The 11,575-nt window shown below is 43.4% G+C and overlaps 1 protein-coding gene across 6 annotated transcripts; it reads right to left on the minus strand.

Moving 5' to 3' along the window:
• Positions 1-403: 403 nt before the first annotated feature.
• On the minus strand, positions 404-10,690 carry LOC112572717 (alpha-(1,3)-fucosyltransferase C-like). Of its 6 annotated transcripts, none has more exons than XM_025252531.1 (6): positions 10,007-10,690; positions 4,568-5,048; positions 2,910-3,176; positions 2,585-2,800; positions 2,083-2,349; positions 404-1,839 (listed from the first exon to the last, which is right to left on the minus strand). In XM_025252531.1, the coding sequence occupies exons 1-6, from the start codon at positions 10,066-10,068 to the stop codon at positions 1,780-1,782; spliced, it is 1,353 nt and encodes a 450-aa protein (XP_025108316.1). In that variant the 5' UTR covers positions 10,069-10,690; the 3' UTR covers positions 404-1,779. The 6 variants fall into 6 exon arrangements, with proteins under 6 accessions (XP_025108316.1, XP_025108315.1, XP_025108319.1 ...); XM_025252530.1 differs by having other exon boundaries at positions 4,568-5,057; positions 10,007-10,689; XM_025252534.1 differs by having other exon boundaries at positions 4,568-5,057; positions 9,918-10,036.
• Between the last annotated feature and the right edge of the window lie 885 nt (positions 10,691-11,575).

An 11,575-nucleotide genomic window follows, 5' to 3' on the forward strand; every position in this document is an offset into this window, starting at 1 on the left:
GGTTAATAAATAACGCAGCCATTGTTCATCCACGTGTTGTTTCTATAAAAATAGTGTGTGAGACATTGTCAAGCCCCCAAGAACACCGAATATTAGAAATCAGCGTCTACCTTTATAAAGGTATTCCGCGCTTTTCAATGGGAGATGACCTTTGAAGAGCTTTTAATAATATAAAAATAAATCCTGGGAATGTATGAAAGTAGTGTGACTATGTCTGTGGGGATTGTGATTCAGATTTACGTCCTTTGTGAGATGATAAATAAATGTTGCAGGTGTACACCTGCCCCTGTAAGTAAGAAGGGGAAAATGAGTTTTTAACCTCAACAAGGGACAGCAAAACTAGAAATGCAAGCTTTAAAAACTTTCGTCATCTCTCTACACTGACACTACGAGAGCTAACTACTGCATTTAAAATGCTTTATTTAGTTGAAGTGGTGGATCCAAAGTTGACAATACAATCCCAGAAATCGCATGGAAAAATATTACAAACAACGTTTGGTACTGCTGCATATATAATATGAAATAGATATAAATATATACATGTGTGTGATATGTATAAACATTTTAACTAAAAGTTTACAAATAATGGCCGTAATCTTGATTTTTTTTTTAAAGTTGGCAAAATGTAGAAAAAAAGTTGAACAACGGCCGAGTGTTGCACACCACGCAAAAAAAAGGCTTAGGTACGGCGATAGGGCTGTTGATAGTCTCACAAGGCAACGAGATTCTTTTTTTAGACATTTCCACAAAACTGTGGATGAGGGGAATTTTCAATACACAATTAAAGCTTTTAAAGATTCCCCTTTCTGACTACATTGACATTGTCTTTTAAAGCCTCTTTTGACCATAGAGAAATATAGAAATATCTACAAAAAATATCTCCAAGCTGGACATGCTCATCAAAAATATCTCTTTATTTTGTCCATTTAGCAATTTGAGTTTTTTTGTACAAAAAATCTTACGCAGCTTAGAATAAAATAGCTGTTTGTTTTTATTTTTTATACACATATGAATGGAGCGATGTCTTAGAAAAATAAAAGGGCTTCTAGTATTATAAAAGGCGGCGAGGTTATCTCTTTTTGTTGCTGGGACTTGGCACACAATCATGTTGACACATTACCAGTAAAAATGTGGTTTACAAAACAAGAAATGAGATCACGATACAAACACATTCACGACAGTTGTCATACAACATGAATGACCATTTCCATCACGGACGTCCTTGCCCAAAGGCTGAAAAAATAAAAGATCTTTGAAATAAGCAATGTATCACAACACATTTAACAAAACTAAAAATTCAATATGCATACGGGCCCATAAACAGGGCGAAATGTTGTTCAATGCTCAATAGAACCCATGTACAGTCGATTGCTGACTCCCATGTACCTTCATTTGCACATTTTGTGCAAGTTGTAAGCGGCTTCACGTGATGCACAGATTCAAAAATATAAAACATCACTCACCTGAGCCCTAGAAAACAGTTTTTCTGAAATATTAATTAATATTAATTAACCCATCAGATCACATTATGTTTGATATGTTAGCTTCCAGCCAATCATCTTCTGTTTTGCTGATGACAGTGTGGCAGTCACCAAAGAACGTTGGTGATGGTGACACTGAGCTTTTGTAGCTTGTGAATATTATTGACAGAATAAACTCAGTCGATTGTGACTGACTCATGGCCAACCGATGTCCTGTCTTTGCGACCAGTTCACTTCAGTGTGAATGTCATCACCATCAGTGTCTCACCACAAAGTGTGTCTGCCAACAATTGTTCTTCTATAACACACCGAGCTTGATCTTCAGGCCGTCAACAACTCGCCTCACCTGGTTCATCAGCTGCAACAAATTGCCAAACAGCAATGTCAGATCACAACTTACTGCTATCTAGAGAGGAGACAGATATATTTTCTCTATGTCATGAAATTGTTTCACTTTACAAGATCAATGTTCTGAGTTCTCCTTGTTTACCTGTTGGTCTGAACAAATAACTTGTCGGCATTGCTACTGTTGGTTGAAATGACTGCTGTAAAGAACAGCGAGTACAATTTTTTGTAACACAGTCAGGCCCACATCCCTTACCGTCCACTGAGGACAGGTGTCGTCGTTGTACCACTCGTGCAGGTCGGTGTACACCTGGGCAGGTCTGGTGCTGTCGTGTAGCGCCTGACAAAGGTCACACCACCATCGGCGTCGCGCCGGCAGCTCGCTGTACACGTCGTAGTGACGAGTCCAGGCCAGGTAACCGTTGTAAGCGTCTTCGTCGGCACCCACCTTCCGCAGGTGAGCCACCAGTTGCTCCAGGTTGGGGAAATCGCCGATGTGTATAAAGGAATTGGGAGGCGCCACCTGTTGCAGAGTCACGTGAGACAAAGACTTGTAGCAGGTTTTCCTGTCTTTTAATACAAATCTTGGACAGGACATTGTAATTACCTTGTGTACAGAGATACATCTAGTGTACAGCATCTCGGAAAGGTGTAAGCTAGACAACTGATCTTAACAAAGCTCAGTATGAACAGCACAGCATTACTCAGAGAAGACACCAAGAGATCGACAAAAAAAAAAAAGACTTTATTAAACATACTTTTCGATAATCCTCACTGGATGCTCCTCCCAGAACAACGGGCACCTGTCTTCTGCTCAGCGCACTCCAGAACTTTTCGGTGATGTAGTCGCGGCAGTTGGCGTTCTCCATCGCGAAGAAGAACTTGTAGTTGGAGATGGTGTCGAAGCAGATGGTCTCCGGGCATCTCTTTCCTCCGCATGCTCCATAGAGGTCAAGGTCCCCACCTAGCAGCTTCTGTTAACAAAAGGACGCTCATCTGAGAATTTTCAAAAAATTAACCAAAACCATCTGACTGTATTTATTTTTACTACGACCCTCATTATTGTAGACTAAGATGTGAGACCTTCAGCTGACGTATCAAGAGCTGGCGTCGGTTGTAGTCGTAGCAGTTGCTGGACATCCAGGCGGCGAAGCGGATGTTGTGGCGGGCGAAGTTCACCGACTGGTTCTGTCCATACCTGTCCCCTGATGGGTACTTGATGTACCCGCCGTAAGGAACGGGTACGTCTGAATCCAGACGATGGATGGCCGTCCAGTTGATGAGGCCGTTGAAGCGTTTGAGGTCCAGTGGCGTCCGTGTAGGTGGCTCCACGTTGTGCAGGATCCACACCTGCGCCATGCGAGAATAATCTGTCAGTATTTACACCTGTACAAAGGTGAGGACGAGTCCTATTATTAAGGAGATTTTACTCCTTGACAATGGAGGTAAATTTGTCAGTAACAGAGGTGCAGGACTTCAAGAAAGTTGAAAAAGTTTTGTAAATAATAAAGGTTATACACGCATGAACAAACTCTGTTCATAAAAAGAGAAGAAAAGTGAGAAAGTTCTGCTAATAATACAAACATACACCACATCACAGATGAAACAGGTGGAAATAATTACGAAGGTGTTCACCTCATGAGTTGTGTTCTTTGTTGTTGTTGTTGTTGTTGTTGTTGTTGTTGTTGTTGTTGTTATTATTATTATTATTATTGGAAGAGAAGTGTTTTCAATGCACGTGTACAGGATTCAATAGCGGGTAGGTGGCGGGTATGGACAGGGGGAGAGTGGATCAGTCTCATCAGCATCTGATTGATGAGAAACCTTGTGAGACTGCATGAATGGTTTTGTGGACAAAGTGAAATGATTGGGCCGAGTACTGAGCCTCATGTAAGAGGTCTACACCTGCACACAGGTGACACAGGTGTGTAAACAACAACAAGTGGGTCCACATCTGCACGAGGCTCGGAGAGGATTGGGTTGGTGGCATAAATAGAATTATCCGAGAGACAGGTCCACGACTAGGCGAAACTCACTACCATGTAAAGAGGAAGGGCGGGTGCCAGACCCGGAGAACTGCTGTCATGTCAACCGCTACAGCGGCAAATGTCATCGATCTGAATAGTCACATGACACCAACATGGTCGGGTGCACGAACGCTGGCACTTAAGTCATAGGATTAAATAAATCGATATTGTGTGTGTGTATGCATATGTGTGCATGTGAGTGTTTGCGCATGTACCAGGCTGTTCGATGCCTCTGCACGTGACTGTTGTTAGCGTCCAAACTGTTGCCAACGACGACAGATGACGTCATCGTATCATAGCTTTATTTACTGCGCGTTATACAATTTTCTATGTGCGTGTGCGTGTGTGCACGTGTATCTGTGTGTGTGTGCTCGCAATCTCTGTAAAAGCTTTCTAATAGTTGTAACTAAGATGTATTTGAATAAGTTACTCTGTGCTGTAAGATGCTGTGTTCCAAAAAAAGGTGGGCAAAGCTTTTTCAAAATATTAAATTCAATTCCCCATTATTTTGTTTTACTAAAATAAATTATTAAATCTTTTTAGATTGAGATATAAGCATTAAAAAATTAGTGCTGTCATGAATTTGTATTATTCAGTGTTAAATTTTTAAGTGAAAATGACATGTTAGTCTTTAGTGTATTTCAAGTTTAAACTCAGGTTATAATAATAGACCGCAGAAATGCGGATGTCACAACATTTCTATGTTTTTCTTACCTGTTCAGGTGTTCGCTGGTGTGGTAAAGGGAAGCTGCGGAAGAACTTGAGGAGGGCGCCTGCGTGCAGGAGGACGGCATCGCTCTGAAGGAGCAGCGAGCGGTCGTTGGTCATGGTGCACCGAGACTCCGGACACGAGGCAAAGTAGCGGTCGTCCGTTTCCTCCCATGACTTGTCCTCGAAGAAGCCCGTCCAGCGGAGGATTCTCCGCGTGGAGGAGTTCCGCCACTGCCGCACGGGAAATGACGTCACGAACGAGGATTTGTCTTGCACGGCGCGGCCCGCCCTCTCGCTGCTCTGGCAGCCATCTTGTTGGCAAGGGACTTCACTCTGTAGGAGGAAGAAAAGCAGGAAGAGGCAGATGGCTCCGACGCCGGCGGCGGCGCGCATGCGTCGTTTGGTGACACGTGACCAGTAGCGGCAATTACACGGCGCCATGATGTTTCGGAGGGAAAACAGTCGCTGAGGTTTCATGAGGAGCCTGGAACACCTGGAACCGGGTAGAAGCCACCCGACAGACGTTAGATTTGTGTAAAGTCTTTGACCATTTCACTCTCTTACTTCTCTCACATCCGCTCCCTCCCTCTTTCTCCATCTCTCTCTCTCTTTCTCACTCACTGTCTTCCTTGCGCTCTTTCTTTTTCTTCCTGTCTTTGTCTCGTTTCTCTTTCACACACTATCTTTGTCTTGCGTTATTGCACTCACGTTCTCTCTCTCTCTCTTGTGTTTTTTTTTTTAATTTTCTGTTCCTCTGTGTGGGTTTCTATTCTTGTCCTTGTGTGTGTGTGCGTGCGTGTGTGCGTGCGTGCGTGAGAATTGTGAGACAAATAACAGAGAACAGCAAGTGTGGAGTGACTTATCCAAACAAAGATTCCGTGCTTAAAGTTCAGCCGCTTCCTTCCATAAAACATAAAGTGTCTCAGGTAAAGAGTTCAAATGTCACCGTACATGTTGACCTTGTTCTGGTCCTCACAGTCTACAGTCAAAGACACAAAGCAACACACACACACACACACACACACACACACACACACACACACACACACACACACACACAGACAGACACACACACACACACGCACACACACTCTCTCTCTCTCTGTCTCACACACAACACACTGACACCTGACTCTCTCTCACACACACACACACGTGCGCGTGTATACACTCATTAAACTGTCTGTTTATTTATAGGAGGTTACAGAACCTGTTGGGGACGTCCGTCAACGGGCGCTAATAGCTCGCACGTCCTAAAAAAAAGCCGTTTAACTGTCGGACTGACCGACTATTGCCCTAAGGCACCCAGTAGAACGTTCAGTAGGCCACGACCCCGTAGTTAAGGTCTCCGTGTCACTCAGGCTCAGTCAGCTCAGTGAATCCCTGCAATATGTTTGCACTGTTCAAAGCACCGCCAGGTACAGGTGTGCTTACCTGTATTCTTCGCGAAAGTCCTCTGTTTATGAAGTCGGTCATCAACTGATTTGCTGAAAGAGGTTCTGGAAGGCTGAGCTATTGAATTTTTTTGAACCCTTTCAAGAAAGCAATTTCATTCATTCAAAAACGCTCTAGCATGTCTGTTCTAAGTGAACACAACCCATTTCTTTGTCCCCTTTAGTCAAATCACAAACACAGTGAAGGTTGGCTGTCCTGAGTTCAGCTCTCGTCTGGGGCACGCTGTTCTTTCTCTGTATGTGGCCTTTGTTTACATGGATAACTACCTTGTGATACAGTCTTAGTTGCTGACCCGGCGTAAAACACAGACATATTAGTGAACTACACTCTTCTATCATAGGACAAACTTTTTAAAGACTTTAAACTCGGTTTGGGCAGCTATAAGGTGTGCAAGACAAGCTCTCATTATTTTCTCAACTAAATTTCGTATCAACTTGTGGAGTATATTTGCTTTATACACACCTGTACAAATACTTGCTGTGTAAGTCTGACCACTAACTCACTAGACACAAGATGTTTGCTGTGAAAGTCTCACCCTGTTGCTTGCAAGGACCGAACATCGCACAACTTTTGTGACAGGACGACACCAGTGTGTTGTGAAGTTGTTATTACTCCAGTTTGTGAAATCACCACCCAAGTCACTCAAAATGTCAATGGAGCAGCAAGTAAACATTCAGATAATTACAAAATTGTACCTAAAAGAACTGAACCACCCTTACGGCAACAGTTCTTTTCACGGTGGACTGACACTAACTGACATACCAACAGTCCACACCATGGAGGTCAGTGACAAGTGTTGTAAACAAATAAACACCACATGTTGACTTTGAAATGTGTGACCAGCAGCCTCAAAAACTGTTTTGCGAAACACTTGGCAGGCGGTTTGGGTTTCTTGTCTGCGTGCTACTAATGACACTGGTCAAGCAGAACACAGGACAAGTGGAGCGGAACGATTTAACGATCCGCTTTTTTTCTCGTTCTTTCTCTCTCCTCTTTTGTTTTTGTTTTTGTTTTTTTGTTTTTTCTTCTTCCATTCCCGACTCGCAGCTAGTCTAACATTTTCCACGAATTTATTTATTTAGCAAAACTGATGAGAGGCAATTTATTTAGGAAGCAAAATTGATCATATTTATTCATGTATTTATTTACTGGGAATGAACCACACACTACATCTGATGCCAGTTCTACAACACTTTTCTAATTTAAAACACTTTAGTTTATTTGTGTAAAAAGTTTTATAGAAAGTGTACAACACATTTTAAAACAGCTTTGAAAGCTTAAACTGTTTTAACTGACATAAAACTGTTGGCGCCAGAGTTCCGTTCCCGTCAGCACATACGGAGCCACTTCTTTTAAGTTTCTAAATTCGCTTTTGTAAAACAGTTTCAAGTTTTAGAAGCATGCCGAGCAACTAGCCCCACTGGAGCTTGAGGCAACTACTGTCTCGCACCTCGACTTTGTCAAACATCTGCAACACCTGTCGGAATCTTAATCGGCTGAAACATTGGAACATAACTTACCTGTAATCTTACCTGGTTTCTCGTCTCCTCTTATACATGGAAACTTTCTCTATTCCTTTTTTCAAAGTTACAAATCTCCAATCCAGCAACTCGTACCCGGGCTGATGGCTACAGGCATTTTTCTTGTTTTTTTAAATGAGTATCCTAGGTAACGGGGTGGTGGAGACTACCCGAGCTTGCCTAGCGCCAGCCAGTGCTGTGTGGGCAGCTGGCAAGGACTGAATGCCCGCACATTAGAAGGATTAGTGGAATGGAAGACAGGGGAAGTCAATGCTGTGCGTAATCAGGTGAGTAAATAACTCCACTACTGGGGTAAATCTGCCCTTGCAACTTGTCCCAGCATGCAAGAGAATGTGTCGCAAGACTTGTAGCTGACACCAGATCATGATAAGGACCTGAATGTCTGTCCCTAACCCGTCTTCCTGCTGGTGTTCATCTCTCTCTTTCTTTTCTTCTCTCTCATACACTTGCACTCATGTCTAGCAGGCAAGAGATACATTATAAACTATTTGCTGTGAAATACTTTTGCTCATTTTTACCTGTATAGCTGCATTCTTGTTTAAGCCATTGTGGTGGCTCAATGACCTCAGCAGTAAAGTTCACTCTCACCCTCCCTCTCTCCTCTCACCACCTTCTCCCTTCTAAGCTACTGTATCTTCAATCCTTTCAGTCAGATTCTTTTTTCCTTTTCTTTTATCTTTCCTCTCTTGTGGAATGTTTATTTTTAATGTTGTTTCTTGTTTTTAAATTTGTTATTTATTGTTTTTGATATTCTATCCTGTTTTTAATGTTGTTGATTGTAGTTCCCGTTGCTGTACTTAGTTGTGCTTCAGGTCCACATCCGTGTTGAAATCCTCCCCAAACGTGATCTGAAGACTAAGTCCCTTCTGTGTGTAAGTCCCTCTACCACCTTCTCTCTGCCTCCACAACTAATCATCTCGCCAGCATCATCAACATGAACCTAAGCTCGGCCTGCGGTGTGACTGTCGTGTGTCTCAAAGGGATTTTTTTCAAGGAAAATTAAAAAGACAATTCTTCACATGTCCGTGAACTTGCGGAAGCAGTCCACAACTTTAAGTCAGGATAATCAAATAGTGAGAGAGCAATTATCAAAAGTTCTCTTTCTCTTTCTGTTCCTCCAACTTTCCTTTCCTCCATCTCTCCCTTCTCTTCCCTCCCTTATGACCATGTGTGTCTATGTCTGCCCCTTGTCATCTACAAACTCTAGAGATGCTCATGTCTACGAGTGTAGCTCGTGCTTCAGTGAGATATTTGTTGACCCTCGGAGGGTCACATCGATAACTGCTCTTATTGACACTGTCGTCCTCACAAACCTCTTCTCTCTCCTTCCCGCTCAGCCTTTCTCTCATTCACTCACTCTTTTTCTATTTCTAAAGCATCGTTGCTTGATGTCGGGGCTCACCCACCCGTTGACCTGCTTTTATTCTACCCGACTCCAGCAATCGCACAAAATTTTCTTGACATTTTGATGACAGCCATTAAGTATGTTTACAGGATAATAAAAAGGAAAACAGTCCGAGGGGGTGTGCTGGAAGGATCGTTGATTACCGGGGTTTATTTTGGTGTAAACATTACCTCCCCTTGTTGAGCACCAAGATGGCGTTGGCCTCGGTGTCCGACTCTCTGTTGCAACTGATGGCCAGCTGAGGCCGTGACATAAAAGTTGTCAAAGTAGTTCTCCTAATGACTTGTTTAGCAATTATCTCATAGCGGGCTTTGTCTCGCCACGGTCTTCGATCTGTCATCGATACATTTTCTTAATAAATGTATTTTATTCCATGTAAGGCCTGCTGCCTGGCGCAGTGTTTGTCAGTTTGACTCCAGACAAAGCAATTAGAAGTGCGTCTAAAAATCATCATCATCATCATCATCATCATCATCATCATCTGGACTGAAGTTCTCTTATGGCGATGTAAGGAGATTTTCTATTGAAGTAATACAGATCACAGATGTACATTACACGCGTAGTAATGATTACCTACTGCATGTCTATATGTTGTAATGTGTTTACATGGTGCATGTGTGTATACAGGAATGTTTACACTCTGCTGCGTGCACAAAGATGTTTACATGTTTATGTTTACATACTTGACCCGCATGTCACTCCATTCATGTTTTCATTGTTTTGTGCGCAGTGTCACTATGAGTATGTTTCTTCCTCAGTTCTGTTTATTCACGCAATAGTGTGTACGTGGCCGCCACGTTACGTGGCAATAACGTGGACATGACGTCACCCTATGGTACGCACGTCAGCTCAGTGATACTGTTTACGTGACGTTACTAACATGTTGCGCGAGCATTTTACGTGACGTGCGCATTAGTTCGTTACGTTCGCAGTAGTGTTGGAAGTGTCTTACCTGCGTGACACCTGCCTGCTACCTGCGCATCATCGCCATCGTCTGCTCACAGCCCGCACCGTTCGTTCACATCGAGTGTTGATACTCACCGTACAGGAAGTGGGGAGTGTGTGTCCACCAGCTCGCCTCCAGTAGGTCTCCTTGTGCGCATGCTCCCTCCACAGGTGGAGACCACGCATAGCCGTCAGTGCGTTGGTGTGCGTGTGTGCGTGCGTGCGTGCTGCACAGATCGCTCCCACCTGGACGCCACGAGCGTGCGTCGAGTGCCGGCGACAGCTGACCCGATGGTCGTCGCACTGCGCGGTGTCACACCCGACGGGACGCAAGCAGAAGGCGACAGGACGACAGCAGAGCTGGCACCGAGCCAGGTGCCGACATTCCTCTCTCCGACTCTGTTTTGCTTTGTTTTTTACAAAGTTTTCAGCCACTCGGGCCTGGAGACAACAACTCACGCTGCGCACAGGTTGTAGTCGAACACAAGAGCGAGCCGCGCCTGGCAGTGGGTGCGGCCTGATGCTGCTCCATGGCAACGGAAAGTTTCAAGACTCGATGCAATATTAATAGACTGACTTGAGGCGCCGGCGTACAGCGCGTGGATCTCGTTTCCGTCACGAGACATTGCGTCACGCACTGCTTCTACCTCCATCCCTCGTTCTTTCCACCCTCACCTTTACTCACCTTCTGTCTTCTGTCCATTCGCACCAACCATTCATGTCTGCTGGCTGACAGGGAAGCGAAGTTTGTTTGTTCTCGAGTCTGATGACAGCCCCTCTGTTCTTGACTAGATATAAGCTCAGTGGACATGTTTGTTTTATTCTTTCCTTCAATCCTACTTCTTCAACAATTACTTTAACCTGGATATGTTAGTTCGGCAAGTAAACAACAGTCCATGTCACCACGATTCGAATCTTCGTTTTCGCCATCAAACAGATGAATGTTTCGTGAGTTGCTAGAAGTCCAAATGCAGTTCAAAGCCTGTTTTGCTTTCCTAATCTACAACAAACACTCAACCAATCATCGTTCGATTTCTAGCCAGGGAAACAAACAAAGCGGCTGTCATTTCAAAACTACTTTTTTAATCCAGTTCCACATAATAATTGGGTTCAATGCCCTCGATTTTTTTAAATGAGTCTGTTATCTGGAAAAAAACATAGCATTACCTTTGTGGCTGTGCGTTTCATTGCATGTGTTTGTTTGTTTGTTTGTTTGTTTGTTTGCGGGGGGGGGTAGTGACTCTAGAACAAAAAGTGTTTCTGAGTCAGTCAAACTAACCCTGAACCATGACAATGAGCTCAATTCTTTCGTCCTAGAATATTTTGTTCCACCCAGAGTATGGACGTCCTTGTCGAGGTTTTAGAATGTGGAATCATGATGACAACAGTGTTACCTCCGTGATCGCTTTATTCTGGATTTATCAATCAATAGACAAATAAACAATATCAACAGAAGTGATGGCTGTCACAGCATGACATGAGGAGTAGGTTCTACCTTCTAGATACAACCCTGTTTATACCTATGGTACCATGGGTGACGGTGAAAAGGATTTTAATGAAACGTATTTTGTGATGATTGAGGTGAATGTCATTCATTCGTTGATTTGTTTTTTCATACGCACGATAAATAATTATAAAGAATGTGGTCCATCACTCCTTCCTACT

This window comes from Pomacea canaliculata, linkage group LG9 (assembly GCF_003073045.1).
Source record: "Pomacea canaliculata isolate SZHN2017 linkage group LG9, ASM307304v1, whole genome shotgun sequence".
Lineage (NCBI taxonomy): Eukaryota > Metazoa > Mollusca > Gastropoda > Architaenioglossa > Ampullariidae > Pomacea > Pomacea canaliculata.